Below are 25,379 nucleotides of genomic sequence, written 5' to 3'. Positions count from 1 at the left end.
CTGTGCTAAATTTAGTTTCATGATGAGCAAGTAAAATTCACATGTTCTTTATTTGTCCATATAATACACCATTTTTTTAAAGTTTTAAAATTAGACAAAAGCATATTAAATGGCAGGTGTATGAATTTCTTCAGAAACAATGTCAGAACAAAAAACTGAATTACAAAATGTTAAAAAATATGTACGTACATTTGAACTTAACATTCCACTAACATAATGTTACAGATATTGTCTAATGAAAAATAATTGTGCCACTTACCTATTTTTGCTGTTTCTAGGAACTTTTATTCTGTACATAGGACGATTCTGTACAAAATATGAAGTCTACATTTTTATTACTTATTACCATAAAACAAGGTACAATGTATGTACAATATTAAAATGAAGCCATACTAAAGCCACACTAAAAAGACACTTGTAATATTACTTTTGACATTCCTGATGTACAGCTGTAATTTTGGAAAACAGGGGAAGGTGTCAGACACAGAACTTTATGAAGAACAACAGTCACCAAAATTTTACTTTAATTTTTCTTTTTATTTTGGATGTATTAGTTTTAGAACAGTTTAGTACAGGACTGTAAGAAGTATATAAATATTGGTAATAAACATGCCAAACCATTAGTGGTGATAGATTTTGGAATATTGCCTAAGCAAATGTTCAGTGGTCCAAAACTTCAAATATGAATTTATGGTGAACCTCAAACCTTTAAAAATACCAAAGTATTTCCCTTTTTGGTGAGTGTTCATCTTCAGTAAAGAACAGAAATAAAATCTAGACAGTGAAAGATGTTCTTATACGTTGAGCATCACACAATCAATCAGACATTGATATACAGATTTTTTTTTTCCTTGGGTAACATAAGAATAATTCCTTTCAGCAACCTCTTGCACAAACATACTGAACACCCAAAATCAAAGGTAATCGATAATCTATCAGCTAAAGATGGAAGTTCAAACAATGGTATATCAAAATACATAGACTTTGCTTTACACAATTAAAAAAGCACCCTTTTTCCCTCAAAAAGAGAAGGCATCTTTAAACTGTTCTAATATAGTTTATCCTAATGGTAAAGCATATTCTTTTTCAAGTTTTACAGGAAATGCTTTCAGACACAGTGGACATTCCACTTAAAGGTTGGGCTGGTCTTTAAATTTAGTTGTTGTAAGCCAATATTTACCACCCACAATTTTCTTCCAATAGACAACATAACAAATATTGGAAATTGAATGTTAAATGCAACCAACAAACAGCAGGCACTACATCTGCACAAGGTTACTATGAATGGCTGCTTCGCGCAATTTTTATTTTAAATGGATGCAGGAGATCTTATACTTCCTTAAAAAGTAAACCAAAACTATTTTTAAAGAAGTCACATTTTTATCTCTTTATGCATCAAGACATTAAACATTTAAAGTTATATCATGTTACTGCCAGAGACAAAAGAAACTAATCATCCATTTAGAATAGCAGAACACATTTCAAACAGCTTGTAAGCAGGATAAGTAAGTCAAAATACTGGCCACCCTGAGAGAAATCAAATATTGAAGACAAAGCACTAGATTTTTTAAAGAGATTTTCCTCCCGTGCTTTTCCATCTACAACAAAAAGCTCATTACATGCAAGTAATCTTGTGGAATATATAGCAGCATTTGAAGATCATCAGCAACTCAGATGCATTTTCAGTTCACTTGTGAGGTGTATTTGCAGCACATGTGCTCTTTACCACAACAACAAAAAATATTTTCACGGTAAAATTATGGTCACTATCTCCTCAGTCCTTTGCCTCATTTAAAAATAAGCAGAACAGAACTCAAGGGTCTGTTCTTTTCCTTGTTTTAATGAGCTTGCAAGTATTGTGTTTCCTGAAAGGTTATGTTCATCTTTCAGGTAAAAACTGATGCAACTGAAGTCACGCATAGTATCTGCCACAGAATACTGAACTCCTAGAGCCCAAGAAAAATGCTGAGTATTAAAAGCTCAGATAAGGGAGAAAACAGTGAAAGAATATTTTATTGACTTAAAAAAAATAAACAACTTAAAATGAAATTTTATATTCAGTCTATTCCCAGTCATAGTAAACAAATTTTCATTTTAGGAAAAATTCTCCTTCCAGTTCATGTCTGGAACAGTGGTGCCATATCATACATTAAAGACTGGAAAATATGGCTTTAAATATACATAAAGTATTAGGACATGGTATATATAGATATATATCTTTATCCTAAGTAAAGGAGAAATAAATTTACAGAATTCTTAGAAAGGAACAATGATTGAGGATTGTCATGAGAGCTACCAGTTTGTAAGCCATGTTTTATAATATGAAAGAATAACTGTATTTTCAAAACAGCTGGTATATTACAAGACAGCAATAATGTGGAAACAACTGTAAAATTCAGAAATCCTAGAAAAAGTTTACTGCTTAAATTTGAAATAATTTTTATTTTGAAAACACTCACTTGTCAATAGTACCAACTATTGGTCATTCACTTATATAGACAGAAGGAGTTTACAGAATGCTTTTCTCAAATATGACTATAAAACCTGCTTGTTATCAGCTTGCTGGTACTATGATAACACTTCCAGGAAATTGTGTCCACCTGATTATAGTCAACCCAATATTCTGCATATGGAATTGGGTAATTTACCATTGTTTGAACTACTAATCTTGAGCTGCATACTCTATTAATTTATTGCCTACAGAACTGGGTTGAAGAAAGCTTTGACTTTGTGTGTAACTGATTGGTATGGCACAAAAAAAGTAAGTTCTACTGTAGAACTGAGTCCAGAAAAAACACTTTTCCTCCAAAATAATATTTCACTGTAATAGTTTAATGCCCATCATGGGATATTAATTCATCAGCTCTGCAATGTGATTCCAAGGCTTTCATGGTATAGATATCCTGAGGCAGTTCTGACTTGCGTCGCACAAGAGGACGATCTTTTTTCTGATCTTTCTGTGCCTGAAATAGAAATAGAACAAAGTTGACCAAAAATATTAATTACTAAACAATTACTTAAAACTATTTCTTGCACATCAGTATGTTCAGTATGGGAAAAGAAATACAAAACCTATGGGAACACTTTCTCCTCTTTACCCTACCAGTTACCTGGTTTCACACCTTGAAACTTTTTTTTTTCCTGAGAAGAAAAATTAGAAACAACTGACAAATTCCAAGCTATTAGCAATCTTGGCATTACTACCACAATTATCACTCAGGTGATTTTATTTTTTAAAATGTTACCATCTTCTCCCTTATTTTTCATTTTGTATAGGTCTACACGTAGGATAAATGATTTTAAGTTTTTCCGTGCTTCTAATTACTTGCACTATTCACATACCTGAAAATTTAAGGTTCTGCTGTATTATTTTGCTGATGCTCTCTCAAAACCAGACAGCATTCCTATCAAAGTATCTCTAAACTACATAATGGTGTCTTTATATAGTTCCCATGTCTGTCTCATCTACCCTAATTCGCCTGTTAGATCAATGATGTTTATTATTCATGCTCTTCTATAAAAAGTTCTTATAAAAACTGATTGGCTTTTACTTAGCCATTGATTTACCAGCATGTTCAAAAAGTAAATTATGGTGGTCAAATTTTATTACAGCAAAGAGTATTCACCAAAAATACTCACATAGTCTGGTACAGAAAAAAATTCCCGGTTCTACTTTCCTCCATCATTCCACCTCCTTTTCAGTATGGACGTTCTGCTACATTGCTAACCTCTGGCATAAAACTTACTTTCACTGAAACTCTATACACCTTTACACAGTTACTCACTTCTAAAGTTTTATTTAGAAAATACACTAAGCTGTCCTTTTGACTTGCTTTTGTTGTTGTTTTGTTTTTAAACTCATAACTGTAGTACCTCTTTTTTTAGCATCAGTTTCTGATGGTACTTACAGCTAGGAATACATAACTGTCTTTCCAGTGTCCTTTCCAAGACTGATTTACGAATGCTCCCTAGCTTGCTTTCTGCAACACCGTAATCCTTAATCAATCCTTTCCTGCCTGGTGACCCATACTTTTGAATCATCCTGCAAGCTTTATAGTTCTCACAGATTTCTGTAAGTTTTTCCAGTAATAAGAATTTCTTTTCCCAACTGTTCTGTTATCTCTGCTAGGACAGGATCTTTATCTTTGAAAAACAGGCTTATTACCTTCTCATCATCTCATTTACTTCTTGCACACTTTCTGAGCACAAAAAAGCAAGAAAGCATGTGCTTGGAGAGACACTAAAGAATGCTTGAATAGTTCCAACCCAAGTTTCAGAAGTTTACTTAGTTCACAATGTGTTTCTTTTCCATTAGTATCACTTTTTTAATCCCCACCACTTCCAATAATTGCCAGAGTAAAGGGGAAATCAAGCTCACAGGAATGTGACGTGCTCATTTTTCAGCTGGAACCCTATCATTGAAGTTTTATATAGCCCCAACACTACGGCTCTTGAAATTGAATTCTTTGTAGAAAATAAGATAAGACCTAGGCAGAGTCTTAGGTTTTTGTTCAGGCCACCATTACTGCTTGCCCATTTTATATTGTGTAATACCAGCCCAAACTCCCAAACACTTGGAACACTTGGGACTGGGAACTCTCTTCTTACCTGCTTGTCCCAACTACTACTATATAGTCATACTTTGGCTGCTTTTCTTCTAGAGACCTCAGAGTTAGGAGGTGTAAGTTTTAATTCTACCTGGCCAGGATGGAGAGCAAGTCAAAGACTTACAAATCTTGAGAAAATGGTTATGCACTAGGAAATACCACCCTTTAAGATGGACACTACCATCGCATGTACCTTTCTGCACTGGAACTGGTTCTAAGTTCTGGAGCTAGTAAAAGGATAATGCTACTGGAATTTTAAGAAAGTAACACAGAAGGTTAGGTTGACCACATGCTTATTTTTATTACATTTCTTGTTTGATACAGTGGTTCAAATTAATAAGAGTTTATCTCCAACCTCAACCATTTTTTCCAGCTCCAGATCATTCATCTAGTCTTAAATTTTCTGGATTTAAAGATATTCATATTACTAATATTCCTACCAGACATCTTGGTGATACTGCAACGCTCCCTGGCACCTCTCCATTTTCTATTGGCTCAAGTTTAAATCTCTAGCTTGAATGGCAGAATTCTAGTTCCACTTAACTGAAGTTAAATTAAAAAAAAAATGAAGATTACTAAGCATTAGCTAAAGACAAAAAGAGTACAATGACCTTGAGAGTCCTTGCCCTGCAGTAGGTAACAGAGCATGGCAGATGGTGGACTGAGGAAGATGACCCATGAGTGGGCAAGGCAAATGCACAGTTCGCATGTGTTTTTTCAAACCATACTAGCTTTAGCCACTAAGGTGGCTGTGAAAAACAAGCAAACACACAAAAATGTCATCACTAGAATCTGACTATATTTTATACAAGTTTCCTTTGTGAAGAAGCAAAACAGTTATATAGAGAAGAGACTAGAACATGATGTGATAGATTTTAGCCGTATTTTTAACTATCTTTTAAGCGTAATCATTGCTCCCATCATGACACAAAAAGCATTACTAATATAACACTGTATTCCTGCTACTACAGTATCACTTAAAGTAGCAGCTCTAAAAGTTTGTTACTCTAGGATAAATAGTTATAAGGCTGAAAATATAACCCAGTGTTATGTCTATGACTAAGAGCTGCTTAAGATCCCCAAGTAATTAATAATTTAAAGCAATTATTTATCTTCAAATGGCTTTACCTGACAAGCCTCTTCTTTCACTGTCTTTTTCAGCATCTGCAAATCTTCAATTAAAGGCCCATCTGTTTCCATTGCAACAGGACTGTTCAGCAAACTCGTGTCACTATACGTTGGGTACTAATAGAATGCAAAGTGTTAAAATAATCATTCTTAGTAGTAATACCTAAATTCTAAGAGTGTATTATTTGAGCATTTGAATGATATGGTTAGTTATCTGAGATAAGCTTCAGCGTCTTATGCTTCCAGGCACCAAGTAATTAATTTTAAAATGGAATTCCACTAGTTTCACTTGGCAGAAACTTCCTGTTGAAAAACAGTCAGAATATATAAAAAAAAATGCTTTGATCATCTGAGATTGAATTTTAAAATATTCAGATTTTGCCATTATTGAATGTCTATACTGGCAATCATTTATCTGACACCTTATTAATACATTGCCTAGTAATTTGTGAATAATCTAGCAACCCAAACACAATGAATTTACTTTCTGGTGCAATTTTGTGCTGGAAGAAAAAAATACACTGTTAAAAGCCCAAATATTGTTAATATAGATTTAAAATAATTTCATAACAAATCATTAAACTTTTCTGTCATAAGAAAGTAAACCATCCATAAAAGCCTTTGAAGAATTAAAAAAAAAATAAAAATCTTGTAAACAGAGCTTACTATACAGCAATCTTGGTATTTTAGATTTTATTTCAATTCAGATGAGGTATATGTGGTCTTGAAACCCAAACTCATTTACAAACACACACTTTTTCATTCAATCTTCCTCATAAATATTTTAGTATCTGAGTGTACCAGTAACAACGGAGATGAGACAAAATAGAAAAAACCTGACAATGCGGATTTAACAAATATTATCATAGCACTCTAAAATCTTAAAATGCATTCTTATGTCATGCAGAGTCAGGAATATCTCTGAACAGCAAGAACTGCCAGTAATTAGACAAATTAAAAAGTTAGCAGAAATATTAGGAAAATCAACACCGTAAAAATCCATTCTAGAGAGCGCTAAAAGCATTTATATCATTACATCAATTCAGTGGAGCACTCCATGTTCAAGTTAATTTTTATGTTCAGTTGCTCCCAATTATTAGCTCTCTTCAAGCAGACTATGCAGAACATACTGTATACATTTTTTTACCAGTTTCAGAAAAATGTACACAGTTAGAAAAAATTACTTGGGAAGAAGAGGAAATTTACACTGTAGAACTCCAAATTTTAGGCCTACAAGTCAATCTCCTCATGTAGCCAGACAGGCAATAGTTCATCACTTGTGATAGCAAATCACCACATATGTATCAAGTACTCTTCCAAGTTTTATTTGAGTGGTTTATAAATTGTTCCCTGAGAAATGCCACAAGAGGAGAAAATCTTTTATGAAATTCCCCATTCTTAGGAAAAAAGATGACCCCGTACTTTCTGTTTTAAAATAGCACTGAGATCATAATGTCTCTCACTTCTGCTTACAGACTACTGCTGCTCCATCTTCCACCACTGTAAATCCAGCTAGATGATGTTGGACACAGTACAATATGTTTCTTGCTGCATTATAGTAAAACTCTGGCTGCAAAGTAACTGAAATGTTTGGGAATTTTGCCCAGAGCAGCAATCAGTATGACTGAGATAAAGGAAAACTGGGAGCATTCTGCAAGCAAATTATTTGGGGGGGGGGGGAGGGGGGGAACCCAAAAAACCCAAGACAAACCATCCCCTTCTCCCATAATTTCCAAATATAATGAACAGTCTAAAGGACCTTTATGAAAATTTCAATCACATGAAGTAATGCTTGACACGATGTTTTCCTTTTAGTAAGAACCTGAGGTGCAGGTTCACCAGGAGACCGGCCCAATGCAAGTATGAGAACAAATGCAGCAGACAAGAACGTACAATATTACTTTAATCCATTTGACACAGAGGAAAACTGACCAGTCGTAACTCACAGTTTGCAGAAAGATCTCTTTTGTAATATATTGTTTGAAAAACAGCTTTTCAAGAGAGACCAATTATGGCATCTCTATATTTTCCGTAATTTTGCACAATAACTTTTCAAACCGCAATACAGTATATCTCCTATTATAAGAAAAGGAGAAAAAGTACTTCATATCAGGCTTTTCAGAAACCTCTTTTAAAAAAAAAATTACTTGCACAAGAGAAAGGTTACAAATTTTAAAAGTACTTTTATTGTATATCTTTCATAATACAGTTAGTGAAATTATTTATTTCCATGATCAGACCTGTTTCTCCCACTGATATTTAACAAAACCAAAGTATTTAAACATCAACATGTTAATCTTTTCTAAATACCTGGGGATTTGATTTGGCTAGATTTTCTATTTTAACCCATGCTTCTTCCCGTTCCTTCAATTTTAGCTTCTCTCTGAAAAAAAACCCCAAAAATTGGAAGTAAAAATGGCAGAAGCAGCTTGGTGAATCTTGCATCATAACTTGTACACTTTTTTAAACATGAAATTAACTAGAATAATTCAACAAAATAAATTACTTAGCTACCCCTTCTTCAGCCTCCAGCCCAAAATATCACTTACTGATGACAGGATAATTTGTATCCTAGCAATAACCCATGATTGCAAAGCAATATTAAAAGGAAAAAAACCAACAGTTCTCTTTTCTCATGAAAGCAACGAACTGGCTGACACCAGTTTATATTAATAACTGTGCACTGTTAGAGGAGTTAGAGTTAAAACAGAAAGAAGTCTTCATCTATGTTTAAAGTGGGTTTGTGTTTTAACTTTAGAATTTTTGAATTCTATATTGAAACGTAAGAAACTAATATCTGACCATTAAAAAGAGCAGATTCTTCCCTTGATTCCAATGGCTGCAGGTAATACTCCAAAGGAAAATGTTGACTTAAACACTAACAGAGAAGCACCCGAGAAAACCACACTCATTTAAGAGGGTCACAAACCAAGAGAGATGATGATGTGGGATGCTTTTAGTTTGTGTGGGTTCCTCTTTTTTAAATGAAAATAGGAAAGGGAATTCAAAGCAGTAAAATCTAGGGGTTTTTCCTCCCTTTCTTTCTTACAGATAAACAACTTATTGCAGAGACTAGAATGAACACCTGTCTTTGAAAGGTGGTAGAGTTTAAAAGGGCTGAGCTTAAGAATGCTAAAAATGCTTTGGCTTCAATGCATAGAGGCACATTAAAATACCCCCCACAACAAAACAACGCTTCCCTCCATTAAGTTTGGGCTGGGGGAGAAAAACTCTTTAGCCATCCCCCGTTAACTTCTTGCATGATGATTAATATTTATTTTGGGGTTTTTTTTTGCTCTGTTATTACATCAGTCAGCACTCTGCCTGCCTTAATTCACACTCAGAACGCCATCTAAAAAGTCCCCAAAACCAGAGAAGAAAGGATTGCTCTCCCATTTACAGGGGTTTCTACTTATTTGCTATGAGGGAAGAGAGACTTGCATAGTCTCTTTTTTAAAAAGCAAGTGTTCACATTTTGTTATCTATAAACACACACACACACATCTTAAAAATCCGTTATACTACAAGCTCATTTCTACTTAACATGAAGGAATCCCTGTTCACTTTGAAATTAAAAATAAACTGCAGATATTTACAGTATCTACTTTCTAACTACACTCCTCAGTCCCTAAAATGAGAGCCAGACCAGTAATACTTTTGACTTCTCAATCTCACTTTAGTAGGCTTTATAATATAATGAATATTCAAAAAATTATGTGTATTTAACAAGATTAGAAATAGAGGAACAGAAGATAAGTAACTTCAGGATTATAAAAGTTAGCTGCATTTTTGGGCATAACACAGAAAAATTCTGGCTTCCAAATTCCTACTCTGTTCACTGGCCTTTGCAAGAGCAAGATTATTTTGGCAAACAATGTATGAACGCCCTGTATTACAATAGAGCAACAACTTTATTTCACGTAATTTTTAGAAAAACGGACACCTGTGCTCACACATGAAGCAATGCTGAAAAACACTGGAAAACTATTTTAGAAGGAACTGAGTCGCAACATGAAACAAAATAAGACTGGGTAAATAGAGTGTTTTAAAATAAACACAGAACATAAACTAAACTGTTTTACAAACCTTTTAGATAGGCTCCACAATTAGCAGTGCCCCTCTCAAAAAAAGTTATTTTTAGGAGGCTGGTGATGCCCAGCAGTATTAGGTCAAAAGACTACATGAAGCACCCTGCTCTTAAGAAGATTTTACAGCTCATATAAAACCAGAGTCCATTCTGAGACTGCTGTGCTGTAATCAAACGGGCCCCTTCCTACTAAAGACACAGTAGTTCTTCAGAGCTAAGGCACTCTGAACAAATCATTCAAGAACAGACAGACACACTGACATGAAAACTTACTTCAGTTTTTCTGCTTTAAATTGCTGTGTGCAGTCATCGAACAGTTTTTGGTTCATCTCCATGAAGAGTTTCAGAGCATTGTATATCAAGCCATGTATTGTCCTATAAGTAAAACTTCTGGTTGAAACTCAAGAGTACTTTAAACTTTGAAATCTATTTTTTCTGGTCAACAGTAGCCAATAGCCTACATAACTGGAAAATTACATCATTTCAGAATAAGTGGAAACAAAACTAGTTAGTGGAAGTTTCAGTTTACCCTTAAAAGGGATAACACAAGTGCTAAAATTACCAACTTTGAATGCAGTTTTCTTAGCCTACTGTACTACTATCATACTCTACTGTACTACTATCATACTTTTGATGTTTGAACTTCATTTTTAATACTGTGCTTATCAATACAGGACTAGTTTTCCAATTTAGTAGCTGACTAATCAAACTAGGGTTATTAGAGAAAATGCAAGATGACATTAAAGATCTTGGTATAAGTAACTTACTGACAACTGACAAATTCAAGAAAAAAAAGTTAGAGATTAAGAGCAGCCTAGAAAAGACATCATTCATTTTGAAAACTGCCACACAGCAACAGAACTCCCTTCAACACAATTATGCCAGGACCCTTGAGAAGAGTGTTAGAAAAGCAGAAAACATCAGAAAAATTAAAGAAAAAAAATAATCAGCTTTATGAAGCACTTCTACAGAATAATTTACAGTTCCAGTCTGTAATCTATCGCTAATCATTAAAACCAAAAAAAGCAATCAGTGAAATGATTGCTTTGTATCACACACTGAGTTAGAAGCAAGAGTGCAGCTGCACTGGGTAGCACGACTTCTGCTCAGAACAAAATCAATGCCTGGCCCTGAAAGCCAGCAAAAGCAACTGCCAGCAACCCGCAGTTACCACGCACAGTTACGTCACTGAATCATAATTTTATTTACGAGGACGTTATTTGTTACTGCTTACAAGCAGTGACAGTAACCAATCACTTGATCATTGCTTTATCTTCCATTTCTTTTCCTGCGTTTGGCAGCAGATTGATTACTCGTTCTTGGCCAACCCACCGGCAGTCCTCAAAATTCCCAGCCAGCTCTAGGCTGGGACACTTTCACCACCCCAGCAGTTGCACAATAGCTCAAACAAAGAGGCACTTTAGAATGGAACAGCTGCAGAAAGGAGCTGACCAGGACTGCTTGCATGCGTAAGTACTATGTTATTGTGAAGGAAAAAAATGAAAATAGTCAACAGAGAAAGAAGATAAAACAAGAAACAAAAAAAGGGGGAGGGGAGGAGGAAAAAAAATGACACCATCTACAAAATATTCCACTAGAACACAGAAGAAATGCAAATCAGCAAGGAGGTTAGCGATAAGAAATCAAATTCAGTCTTCAGAAGTATCTGAACTACAGATTGATGCTGAATTTCCTTCCTATTAATAAAAAAGAGTTCATGGATTAGATGCATTAAAACATTGTTTCTTGTTTAATGAAGAATAGAAAAATTATCTTCCTCAATGCTTATTATTTCCTACAAATCTTGACAACAGCAGTCTCCTCCTTAACCAGCAACTATAATGTCATAGAATAAAAGCTCACCACACTTAAAACTAGCCTATCGAAGATCTGAACCATTTGAAGCCTGAAACTAGACGTAAAAGAGTTTTATTTGTACAAGTGTTCCTTACTTGTTCCAATGTGTCTTTGAATTCCGGTACAAGGATGGAAACATGATGGGTAAAATCTTTGCTGCGTTATCACTAATTAAACTCATAATATATTCATTATTCCAGTAGTATAATGCTCGCTCTGCAACCTAAGAAGACATGAAAAAAGGAACGCTTCTTCAGACAATCTCTTAAAGAGCAAATAATTGAAACATTTGGCAAATATACAGGAAAGGTTAGAAAAGCTGAAATTTAGATTTGGATTCTTCTAGTGCAAGTGGGAGTCATGGAGCTGATAGAGAGAGATGGAAAATTTGCTTTTTTCCTGACAGGGACATGATACAAACAATAACCTACGAACTGAAATTCAAGCAAAGAAATGTTTCCCCAGAGGAGTCTTTGTAGAACTCTGTTGCGCGGAGTGAAAAGCAAACACTATGTACTGAGAGAGTTCAGTTAGTTCTGAAAGCAGCGAGCTCTGCAGCTTTTCTGTTTAGCATAACACTGAAGTGAATCACCCAGAATGAATGCACATACCATACGTCTTGAAGAGAAAGAATAAAGCTAACATTTGGATACCTGAAATCTGACCCAGAACTGAAGACTCTTTTTTTGTAACAAATAAATTTCATTATGGGGAATAATAGAAGGTAGTAACATTAACGAGTCTGCCCTATATAAATCCTCATATTTCACATTTAGTAAGTACAGACCTGAAAGTGTGGACTGGACACACACTTGGCTAGCTGTCTGAAAAGGGGCTCCATAACTTTTACAAATTCAGATGGTTCAATAACATCTAAAATTTCTTCTAGTTCATTTAGAAACATGACTTCTTTTGGACTGTGAGTCTTTGGCCAGTATTTCAGCAGTGCCATTACAACCTGTAGAGACAAAGGGAACACAATCTTCATGACAATTTGACTTTATCTTACACTAAATTATATTTCATTGAGGAGTCGGATATTTTAAACAGAGCACAATACTCAGACTTCTTGTCCCATGTGACAGCAGCGATCAGATATAGTTCAGTGCCACAGAAATAACTCCTAGCAGGTCTAAACCCACTTCCTCAGAAAAAGTTATACACCTAAAAGATATGTTCAAAAATAATAAAGACTAGAGAAAGTAATCTGACATCTAACTTAACACGATCAAATTGCAAAACTGCTACAGTACTATGGGGAAAATTATTTGCCCCTTATGTGATAGCAGCTTTCAATCTCTAATTTTTGTATGCATACTCCAAAGCTCAAGAACTTAAGTTCCATCATTACATTTTAAGAAAAGATTTACTATAAATACCTAAAGTGACAGGTGACCAACTGCTCAAGGCATGCTGCTCTTAAACAGTGAGTTTTATTTGACTATATTACTGTAAGCACAGTCTTAACTTTCTTCATGATTATTAAAGGATTTACCCAGCTTGCTAAAGTAGTTTTTGCTTAGTAAACTATGACCACTCAAAAGATGATGGAAGAAGGAGGAAGACAACTAAAAGATGCATAAAAAGATGATACAAAAGGAATTCAGTTGCCAGCTGGATTATGACTCTTCAGAAAGAGTCTACACATGTAGGATATGTTTCTGAAGTCTAATTGAAAAACAACTTCTCCCCTCTGTTGAATATGTAAGTAGAAGAATTCTAGTTTGAAAAGTGATATCAGTTTAGTAGTCAAAAATATTTAGACCTTGTATTTATTGGTGGATTTATCAATTACATCATAATTTATTCAAGAATCCTGAAAAATACACAAAATTATATTGAAGGAGTAACGACTCATGCTGTTAACAATTTCTGATTTAACAAAAAATGCAAGTAGATTCAAATGGCTTTTGTTAGGAAAGGATGATGATTTTTTTTTTCCCCTCACACATGTCAGTTTTCAAACCAAAGTGCAGGATTTTAATTTAAAAAAACAAATAAACTATAAAAAACTGTTATCCACCTGGGGCAATTAGGTGCCAAACAACAGAAAAATTTAATTCCAAGGTTATTTAAACCATGTTAAATACTTAAAATTGTCATAGAACTCAATCTAATTTTTGATATTTTTTATGAGAAATTATTACAACCTTGAATGTATAAACTTATAAATGTATTTGTTTTGTGATTAAAGATTAAAAACCTCATAAAGAACAGAAATATGACAGTGTCTGTTTAGTCCTAGATGTAGAATTGGAAGAAAAAAAAGAAAACAGTACCGAAATCTTGAGAAAACTCTTAAAATCAAGTTTGTCTTTATATAGTTTGAAAGTTGGACCTATCTATTAACCTTTGTTTCAGACAACAACATTTTTCCTCTCATTTAGAAAAAAAAGCAGTCTCTCTTTTGTTTTCTGAAACAGGGCATTTTTACAGAAGTCCATCTTTTTATCCTTAAAAACTACAAGCAATATTTAATATCACCACTGACAAGACAATTCAGTGATAGAAATCAGCATACCTTTTCATGTATACATTATTTAATCATGAAAGCAGACACAACATCCTCAATGAAGCCTTAGGAAATTTAAGCAGAGTTTTGTAATACATCAAGAAGTTGCATATTCCAATGTTAAGGGCGCTTTATTTTGTAATGACCAGATTTTCCATAGAGGAACTTGGTACTTGGATGATGCATATTCAAGTTTTTAAAGAATGCTGTAATCACGTACTAATTTGGGATCAAAAAAGGGATTAGTTCAGATTGCTACTAGGAAGTACATAACATCCTAGTTGATGTCTGGAAGAAAGCTAATAAGGTTTCAAGATCTCACACAGCACAAATGACAGAATGTCTGAGATGTGATATCTTAACAAATATTAAAAACTCCAAGTAGAAGTGAGTTCTTGCTCAGCTGCATACTTTGCTTCAAGAATCCCAGTTTCCATTGTAAAAGTGAAAAGGTTATCACAAAGATGTACACTGTTGTTAGCAGCAATTACTTGGTGATTAATTGTATTACTTCTTACCTGCTTTATATTGGGTGTAATGAGACAAAACACTACTTACAATTAAATGTATTTATCTGTGCAATTATGTGCAGCCAGACTGAAGCCTGGTTTTGTCTATGGTCCAAACTTGGTAGACGTGAACAGGATCTGACTCAAAAGCCTTGCATCAGGAGGTAGCTCTGTGTGCCAGAAATCTGTGTTCCATGATAATATCAGTCTCGCGGCAGAGCACAGTTCAGGCAAGCTAATTTCTAATTTCTGACTAAACTGCTTCTGGATCAACCATCTCCTATCCAGTCAGCCGGAACTAAATAAGGAGAATAAACTCTGGTCTGACTGTGAGAGATATGCTCTTAATGTTCCTTTAATTGGTTCTGCGCATTCCAAACAACTGTTGGGAAAACTGAATTTGGTAGATAGAAATGGTTAAATATTTGACTCTTCCTAATAAAAATGATTACATATCAATACCTTGTTCTCAAAACATCCTTAAACAGTCTACAGATGAAAGGGTATTAATATTCCAAAATATATAATAGTGAGATAAACTTACTGGTTCTGTAAGCGTGCTGTCCTTTTCTAAAAACTGAACTACGCAGTACGCCAGCTACAATAAAAGAAAAAAGATTTTCATTAGTGGTCACTGTGAAACTGAACACACTTTGAAATCACCAGTAAAGTGGAAAACACTACTGAATTCAAATAAGAACACAACAGTTTTTCTGTGATCTTAACCAAAACGATTTGGCAGACAATTTAAACAACAAAAGGCTAAATGCACTTTATCAATTTTTCCCAACCTTCCCAAGTCTGTCCTCACCTTTTTTCTTAGTTATAATATAAACAAACACATAATTTATGTTTTCTTTTTAAACCTAGTACTTTGCATTTCAGCACACTACATCTTTGCAAACATAGGATTTAAAAATCATAATCTCGTCCTCTAAAGTGATTTCTACTCGCGAAAATTTTGGAGTCCCATGCTGATTTAGTAAGTAATTTCTCTTTCAGAAGTTAGTTAAAATTGCACTGAACAGTTATAAATCTTAGCATTTTCTGTATATGAGAACTAATGATAACTATGCGTATCAATGAAAAGATCTAATATGAGGCTGAATTACAGTATTTACCAACTTCAGTTCTCAGAATGAGACTGTCTGTCTGTGCCTAAACAGTGAACAACGGTTGCAGCCCTTTCACTGGACAGGGCAAAATTCCCACAGAAAATGGGAGGATCAGTGCACACCTCAGAAACCGTTTGGCCATTCTTCTAATGCCTCTCCATTTACCAAAGTTGAGCTGATGAGCCCACTTCCTTTCCTGTATTTGATGTCTGCTACCAAGAACGTCCCTAGGTAAACTGAGGAACGTACAAAGATCATTGTATCTACTGTTCCCCACTGTTTTAAAGTAAACTTGAACTGAATATAGAAATCAGTTTTCTTCATGTACATTGATTTGGCAGCAAATCCTTCTGCGTATCTGTCACTGTTTCAGTGTGAACTTTTGTGGTTTTACTCTGGCATTTCACACGCTAAGCTCACAAAGTGATTTCCCATTTCATTCACTAGGACATGCAAGAGATGAATCCCTCTATCTCCGTCTTCTTGTTACTGATAGTAATGAGGAATGCAAATCACCCAAAGGTTTTGGAGAATTAGCTTGCAAATTAAGGGGAATAGATAAAGACCAATCTGTCTCAGGAAGGCAGAAGAAAAGGTGGCACAGACCTTTGCACTCGTTGAGATTATAAGAAAGGTCTGACTGGCCACACCTCAACAGATTTATGTTAACAGTACTACAAAAACAGAAAAAAAGCTTTTTAATAGGGAGCCACTCCAGCCTACTATTTCAACAGAAACTGACGTGAGCCCCAGTAGGCAGGATGCAAAGCAAAAGCTTATAAGCATCTCTAATTCCTAGAGAACTCTAATTATACAAATGGTGCTCTTAAAAGTGCAAGTTGTTAGTAATTTTATTTGAAGAAACGGTACTTAAAACTTCAAGTACTTAAGCTTACATAGAAAATGTTGAACTTCTGAATTAAAAAATACAAAGCTGTGTAATAACCTCTCTCAAAGAAAAATTTCAGCATAACACAATAATAACTGTTGCCTGTGACACTACGATTTCCCACTCCCCCAGGAATTCTGAATGGAATTAAATTCAGCAGAGAAAAGATACAGCTGGTTCAAAAACACATTACAAATCTGATGCCCTCTTTTTTCCTGCATACTTCTAAAAAGATCTACTGAATTAAATAAAGAACAAGATAAATTCTCCATGTGGATAAATATCAAGAACTCTCAACATTACCTAACTACATAATGGGTTTTATTTATAAACACTACAGTGCTTTTAAAAAGAGGTGTTTATTTATAAACACACACATTTTAAATATTTTTCCCTCAACAAGTGAAGCATTAAAGGTACATGCCTTAAATAATTTCCCCAAGGTCAGAGAGTAGGGAAGTGTTGGAGCTCAAAACGGAATCCACATCAGAATGACTATAGTTCTCCTGATTTCTCCACACAAACTTAGTTTAACACTAGTTCAAAAATCACCACACAAAACTTACCTGTGGATGGTAGACACTGAGTGATTTCACTTTGTGCAATGGTAACAAAACCTTCAATAGGAATATTTTGTGCTCTTCTTTTAATGGTAAGGCAAATCCATTAATTATACTGACAGAGAAATAGATTTAAAAGTTAAAATCAGTAACTACACAAAATCTGCACTACCACATAGGATGTAACAAAGTCCTTGTTTTCGGCACATTTTTTGCCATATCCTGGAGAACATGATGCAACAAGAATTTACAAATTAAGCATGCACCAGAGACTACTTAATTTCTGACCCAGTTCTCTAGAAATTGCAAATTAATAGAATAGTCAAATCAACCTCTGCCTATCCCTGACCCAAGTGTTGTACAGCCCTCAAATTATTCTTCCAATCTACATATATGTCTATATCTACACTTTAGATTCCAACTATTCACTACGAACTATTCACTACCATCAAACCCTTAAATACATATTTCTCCCAGCTTCTTCACCTATTTAAAGAATGAACCAGAGACTGAATGTAGAAGAGAGCAATCCAGGACTGCAGACAAGTCAAAATGCGAGTTCTACTAAAATATTACTGTTTCTGCAAGGCCCTAGCATATAACCAAGCAGCACCTCACCACGACATTCCAGTTACAGCTAAGTGCAGATGTGGCTCAATGGCACCTTTATATAAAAACACAGAATTAGAACAGTGTTTTGTGTTCACTCACTTGCCAGCATTAACATTAATTAAAACATCCAGAATTCTATTGCCCATTTACTATTTTAAATCCTATTTTATTCATTCTAATGCTTTTCTCTTCACTATCACATACAGAAGATACCCATGCAAAAGAAACCTGCCTAACTTATCTTAAAAAACCAAAACATATTAAAAAATTCAGTTACTTATTACTTCGCGTCTCAGATGATGTCCCAGTAATAAAGTTTACTAAAAAACACTTGCTCACCCCTGCTGCACATGCTTAAATTGATTTTCACTGTGCACAACTATTTTGAGGATACGAGGTTATTCCTCCTGAAGTCTCTCAGTGGATAGTATCAAAACCCCATTTCTACATCAACATTTCTATAGTGTTTCTGCTACAACTCAACAAATATACATTAAATTAATTGATAAAACAAACAATTTTTCCAAGGTATTTTAAGGGTTGTTAACCACGAAAAGGAGCAGAACACACTCGATTGAGCGTGAAGAAATTCTGCAATCCTGTCAAGAGATGATTGTCAGAAAAACCATAACCACATTAGGAGTTCCTACTGGAAGTGTTCATTTGTCCAGTACTGTAACAGCACTTAGCAAAGGAAAAGAATGAAATCCAGTACTTCAGTGTGAAATGCAACTCATCTTTACCTCTGACAAGTCAGACCCCAGGAACCCAAATAAAAACTGTTAATTATAAGAAGCTCTGTGTCAACAACACAATGTGAGAACTTAATGGCTTGGAAGAACAACTAATAAATACAGAAGAGTTACAGCTCAGAAGCCTCATTTAGTTACTAGAAATTTTGATTTGGAAGCCTGAGGGGAAAAAAACCCCCAAACATAACTTTTAAATTTGTAACACTTGAAGCTAACCTAACAAAACCAAGAATGAAAGAATGACTGACTTAAGCAGCAGTTTTGGAGATTTAACTTTATATTCTAATATTTAAGTTTTACTGAGTCTTCAGTGCTTTGTCATGAATATTATTTGATTATAGTATGTTGAGTGTAACTCCTTTAATCGTTGAACATTACATTGAAAATTAAAGAACTATTCTGGCACTCAGGTAAACCTAGAAAATGAAAACCTTTCCAATTGCAACAGCCTTCTGGGCTGCTTTAGGAACAGCTCTGCCAGCAGGTTGAGGCAGCTGACCCTTCAAATCTGCTCAGCCTAGTAAGACACGTCTGGAGTGCTGGGTCCAGCCCAAGAAGGATGTGGACATACTGGAGGGAGTCCAGTAAAGTGCCACGAAGATAATAAAGGGACTGAAGCATCAAACATACAAAGAGAAAACTGTTCAGCCTGCAGATGAGAAGCCTCAGGGGGATCTTACCCATGTGCACAAATCCCTGAAGGGACAGTGTGAAGGAGACAGAATCAGACTCTTCTCAGGGATGCCCAGTGACAGGGCAAGAAGTAGTGGGCATAAATTGAAGCAAATGAAATGTCATTCAAATATGCATAAAACAACCTTCTTAGTATAAGCGTGGTGAAACGTGGGAACCCATTGCCCAGACAGCTCACAAGGTCTCCATCCTTGGAGATATTCAAAGCCCAATCAGACACAATCCCGAGCAACCTGCTCTCACTGACCTGTTATTTTTACGTGCAAAGAAATGGAAACACCATAACTTTAAATCAACTAAGCTTTTTAAGTGTATTAATGTGTTAACAAACCCCAAAAGCTTGCACATGGACCACAGAAATCAGCTGATAAAAACACACTAGCTTTGACGAGGCTATCAACTTTAAGGTGTAAAATTTTGTTTTAAAGGGCTTAAAGACGCATCACTGAAGTCTGCAAAATAATGCAAGCTGTTTGGGATTAACAAGAGGTTTCATAACCGGTGCTTCATCTACCTGCTATGCATTTAGTGATGTTAGAAGAATTTTTGAATCAATTTAATCTCATTGCATGTTATTTGTAGCTGCTTTACGACTAGTATTAATTAGGAACCTAAGCTAGAAAACGAGACTTAAAAAGATTTAAAATATTGTCACAAAACACTGCCACAAGGTTCAAATTTTTTGCTGTGTTTTTGTAAGGTTACACAAAACTTAAGTCTCTTTGTTATAGCTTTGACACATGATATAAAGCTATTTTAATGTTGTCTCAAAGCAATTTGCAATCCCCAACTTAGTTTTTAAAGACTACTCTGAGGACTTCAACGAAAGCTACAACTTACCTTCCCAGTATTTCCAGTAATTCTGCTATGCCATTGTGATGTTCTGTTTCATAAATAAACCTAAATAGAAATTTTACTCAGTTATTGCTGAAGAGAGATATAAATCTAACATCAAAATCCTCATCTAACACAAGGTAGCCTTGACCTCTCAGGTTTTAGTCACTCAGTAAAAACAAAACAGAAATACATAGTGGTAAAGAAACTTTGTGGAAACATACAGCAATAGCACATCAAGCCACTTTCAACCCTCATGCTTGCTCTTTTCTGAACCATTTAGCAAAGCAGCATGCACTTGAGCTGGGTTTCCAATACTCATATTCTATGCTGGTTTAATAATTCAAAACTGAACACAGCAAACAACGCTTTAAATATTAAAACACCACAACAGCACCTGCCACAATCAAACGCCATGACTCAATCTTCTAGAGCGCATACAAGCACAAGGTGTTCAAATAGTTACTACGTGTGGATCTAAAATGCTCTTTGGCATTACAGACCTTCGTGTATACAAAAAGCTCTGTAATAAACAGAGGAAGTCAAATTCTCCTGAATTTTCTTTTGACAGAGCACTGTAATTTACTATGCAATCACCCTTCCAGCCTTCTTCCAATTTGCCTCAGTGGAAATCTATTCAGCAAGTTCTATGCACATCTATAGGTATTTTGCAATAGTTATAAAAATTTACACTTATAAGAAAATAAATAAATTCATTAGAATTTTTTTTTTAATTTGAAAATCTGTCTTACACTGACATATTAAGAGCTACTTTTAATTCCAAGTATCTGATGTGACTGCTTTTTCCTCTTTAAAGACCCTTTCCATACAATTCAGGAAAACAATTCCAAGCAAAACTAAGACAACAACGCAAAAAGTTTTGGACTGAATTAACAGGATTAAGTTGAATAATTTTAAAAAAACATAAGAAGAACGCACTATTAGGACAGAATTCATGCAAATTTGGTCAGTGACTAAAAAATAAAGACTACACATTTCTTAGGTAAGCATGGTAACAAACCGATAACTTGCAGGGAAAAAGGTTTAAGAAAAGGAAGTATTTTGAAAAATTCTACACATACTTTAAGAGCTTATCATGCACAATCCATTAATTCAGGACACACGTTGAAACAACTTTCCTCCTTGGTGCTCATATTCAGAAACACTAGCTTATACTTGGACTCAAAAAGATTCAACTTTTAGCTCCTAAATATTATAAAACTAAGTGCCATTTTCTGCTTTAATATTTTCCCCCTACACCTTATTAGAGAAAGGCAGTCTCTATAGTGCAAATTGAATCATCTCCCTCGTACATTTCAGATTGTAAATATATTTTTTACAAATTATTACAAAGTTGATCTAATGACCAGAATATCTTGGCCTTTCAAAAGCCTTGCACCAGCTGTTTCAAGAATTTACTTTCATTATACCTGAAAGCACAAAAAACCTCACTGTTCAGAAGTGCATTCTAACACTCCGTGATGCTGTTGCACCACCTGGTTCAGAGAGTTTACAGAATTATGCAGTTTGGAATTAATTTAATAAAAATCTATGTGTGGGGGAAAAATATACATATCTGAAAGATACAGCTGTACATTTTCCTTAGGACATAGTGGCTCTTGACACGTCCAGTCAAGATCAGTTGTCTGCGAGACAAGGAAGGCTTACTAACTATTTTAAAGGCATCCCTCTGTATCTCTTGTAAGGGCTTACTTGTTCCCACAAACTGGGAAGAGAAGCTCCCTCTACAGCTGGTACTGCTGGGGGGCATTCATGAGATGCCACCCATGAGTATGTGGCAACTTTTTGTGAGTTTCTTAAAGGGGCAGCATCACACATTCACTTCAGGATGAAAGCAACAGAAGTAGGAAAAAAAAGGAAGCATGATGGAAGGAGCGTAGAACTGATACACAACATAATTATTTGTAGAAAACAGAAGCATACCAAAAAACTAAATGATTCGGGGGGAAAAAAAAAAGATGCCATAATCTTGCATTCACAGTTGATATAATGGCAGTAAAAGCACACTTCTAAAGACCTCTGGTAAGACAGTGGATTAATTTTTCTCATTTTTTTTTCCTTTTTTTTTTTTTGTATTGGGGTTAGATAATACTACAATTCCTTCTACAGCAATTTAAAAAATAGTTCACAAGCACTGAACGGTACATCTCAGTTCTGAGGAAAGAAGAGGCAGTAAATATGTTCCTTCAAGCAAATTGCAGATCTCTCAGTTATTCGATTTGAGGCCAATTTCCGCATTATGAAGAACTGCATTTTACTAAGGCACTATTGTAATATAAATACTACTAGCCAGTAAGAAAAAAAAAAGCCTCACAGATAAAGATTCTAAACCACCTACTGAACTACATACTGACTCAAATTTCAAGCCATCAGATTTATGTTGTGTGCAAGATTACGCTAATTTAAATCTCCTAGAGCAGCATTAATTATTGTTAGATCTAACAATATTGGGTATAAACATACAGAGAATTTAAAAAATCTGCTAGCAGTGTCTTGGAATATTTTTAACTGTATACCTGATCACATGTACCACAAAATAAAGACACTGACATACCTATAAAATATATTATTAATTTGTTTCCGGATGTAAGCTCTTAGGCCTAAGAATTTCCCATATATTCTGTGAAGAGTTGTTTTAAGAAAATCTCTTTCACGAGGATCTTCACTGTCAAAGAGCTCTAAAAGCTGCAAAGAGGAGAAAAAAAAAAAAGTATGTACTTTACTTAAATGTAATGCATCATATAAATCGTTTACAGTTTTAAGTTGTAAATTCTTTTTTTTACCTCACCTGTAATACAAACTTCTGATCAATATATTTCTTAGCTATATTAGGTTGAAAATCTGGAGATTCTAAAAACCTTAAGAAAAATTCATAAACAAGCTGAAAAAAACCAGAAAACAGAAAATAGTATTAGAGGTTTTTTTAAGGAAGCATTTTATAAGCAGAACATTACCAAAATTACTATTAGTTGCTCAGAACGGCACCAAGTTTTTATATTCCTTTACATACCACACAGTGAAACCTTTGCGTTCCTAAACTTAAGGTTCTCTAAACTGCATTAAAATTCTGCTGAGTTCCATCACTAGATTCTACTCAAATGACACACAGTAATCTAATATTCATCGTGCCCAGAAGTACGTGTTTTGAAAATTGTCTGTTCTCTGTCTGTCACAGTACCTCTGAAAGCTACGCCAGAGTCAGATCAAAGCACTCATAGTGACATAAAGAAGCTCATTTAAAATCACAGCAGTTAGATCTGTACTGCAAGAAACAAAAAGTCTTTAACCTATAACAACCAAAAAGATTTAAAAAAATATTATCAGTTTAAATTCAATAAATATGTTTTCTATATTACAGAGAAATGTAATTGACTTGAGACCAACATAAGCTAAACAATCTTTAGTCAATAAACAATGATTTTAATGTCAAATTTCTGTTAAGACTATGAGGTCCCAGTCTTCTTTAAATACCTGTAGATGAGGCCATGCAGCTTCTAAGGTTGGTTCATCTTCCTCTGGATCAAATTCTGCTCCCGTTGGATTGGACGATGGTGGTAATGTTCGAAACATATTAACTGCAAACTAAAACCACAAGTTCCTTTAAGAACTTTTGGAACAAGCGAATGATTAAAAAAGGACTTCAGAGATGGTTTAGAGTGAGAATTCCTTACATGAATATTTTAATTAATATTTGCAAAAACACAAGCTATATAACCCAGTAGTTTAAGCAATGAGGTACATTCATTCTTCAAAGATTTGTAACTTGGAGAGTATTTCTCCATACAGGACTCTCTAAAGCATAAGCCTACTATTAGGATGTGCTTTATGAGGACATTACAATGATCTCTTAACACACATGCACATTTTAAAAGCCCAAACAAACGTATACACAAAATTTTTTTTAATATGTGTATACACTACAAGGAATTGCAACAGCTTGCAAAAATGGAAGTCAGAAGCAGAGAAACAAACAAAAAATTACTCACAACTATTGTTCTTTGTAAAATATTATCAGTTTCATTTCACACTGTGTGTATCATAGAATCATCGAACAGTTTTGGTTGGAAGTGACCTTCAAGATCATAGAGTCCAACCTTGGCCCTAGCCCTATGAACCCCAATAAACCATGTCCCTCCCTCAGCACAGCATCTACCTGTCTCTTAAACACTTCCAGGGATGGTGACTCAAGCACCTCCCTGGGCAGGCTGCTCCAACACCTGACAACCCTTTCAATAAAGAAATTCTTCCTAATATCCAATCTGAACCTCCCCTGGAGCAACTTATGGCCATTTGTCCTTGTCCTGTCACTTGCTGCTAGGGAGAACAGACCACACATAGAAACAGAAAGCTTTTCTACCAGGTTCTGTTCTAGGCAAAACAACCTCATCAATAAATGCACATAGCTTAAACCTTTATTTCTGATTATGTATTTTTATTTAAAAAAAAAAAATATCACATTTACATCAATTTATAGAATGCATATAATCACAAATACAAAATAAAACATATATTTGTTGGCTGAAAAAAATGATCTTACATTATTTTTGTGATAAATTTAGCACACATTCTCAAGAGTAACCTTATCTAGAATGGTGCAAAGATTTAAAGGGTCTGTAGTTTCCTAAATTCTCCACCTGTCATGACAGCTAGCAAAATCATCCGGCTTCTTCGTGCATAAAAAAGGAACAACTAGCTAGTGATCCAAATAGCTTTTCTCACACCCTGAGGAATTAACAATTAAAACTTTATTGAGCAAGTTGGAGGGAACATGTTTCTGTACATGCCAGTAAAAAAAACGTGAGAGAGCCTTTAACTGTATATGGAAGGCAGCTATGGCTGTCAGTACCAAAAAGAGACTAATTCCTCAAGTCCACGTGTAACCCAGAGCATTAGGTAGGGCAGATGTTGGTAGGAGATGAGCAAATCGCTGAGCAAGTAGAAAAACATTCTATTCACCGATGTAAGCACAACAGATTTTCTTGTTCTATTTTGCTGCTTACTCATTATTAAACTAGTACCAAGCAGTTTAAACTTGGTTTTGTACAGAAAAAGAAAAAAGAGATCAAGACCAATTCAATCTAGTATATGGCCCCAAACTATCTCTGCTACTTTAGAATGATCCCTTTAGACAAATGCCTCAGTCTCTCAGCAGCTTGAACACACCGCAGAAACAAAGGATGCCAAAAAAACCCACGGTAGTGTA

At 34.9% G+C, this 25,379-nt stretch overlaps 1 protein-coding gene across 3 annotated transcripts in view; it reads right to left on the bottom strand.

Annotated features, from left to right (window-relative positions):
• Positions 1–264: 264 nt before the first annotated feature.
• Positions 265–25,379, bottom strand: part of PPP2R5C (protein phosphatase 2, regulatory subunit B', gamma) — a 64,467-nt gene continuing 39,352 nt past the window's right edge. The window contains exons 3-14 of one of the 3 annotated variants that reach the window (XM_009871304.1): positions 23,648–23,758; positions 22,965–23,057; positions 22,731–22,861; positions 20,162–20,221; positions 17,271–17,379; positions 15,245–15,298; positions 12,467–12,637; positions 11,775–11,902; positions 10,096–10,197; positions 8,046–8,118; positions 5,736–5,852; positions 265–2,963 (exon numbers count right to left, since the gene is read on the bottom strand). In XM_009871304.1, the coding sequence (XP_009869606.1) occupies positions 2,832–2,963; positions 5,736–5,852; positions 8,046–8,118; positions 10,096–10,197; positions 11,775–11,902; positions 12,467–12,637; positions 15,245–15,298; positions 17,271–17,379; positions 20,162–20,221; positions 22,731–22,861; positions 22,965–23,057; positions 23,648–23,758 (1,281 nt within the window). In that variant the 3' untranslated portion in view covers positions 265–2,831. The remainder of the gene's footprint in view (positions 2,964–5,735; positions 5,853–8,045; positions 8,119–10,095; positions 10,198–11,774; positions 11,903–12,466; positions 12,638–15,244; positions 15,299–17,270; positions 17,380–20,161; positions 20,222–22,730; positions 22,862–22,964; positions 23,058–23,647; positions 23,759–25,379) is intronic. The other 2 variants (XM_009871306.1, XM_009871305.1) reach the window with 2 other exon arrangements.

The sequence above is a fragment of the Apaloderma vittatum genome, unplaced genomic scaffold (genome assembly GCF_000703405.1).
Source record: "Apaloderma vittatum isolate BGI_N311 unplaced genomic scaffold, ASM70340v1 scaffold10126, whole genome shotgun sequence".
In the NCBI taxonomy this organism is placed as follows: domain Eukaryota; kingdom Metazoa; phylum Chordata; class Aves; order Trogoniformes; family Trogonidae; genus Apaloderma; species Apaloderma vittatum.
The sequence above is the reverse complement of the archived record's forward strand: the minus strand, read 5'-3'. Positions and strand labels throughout refer to the sequence as shown.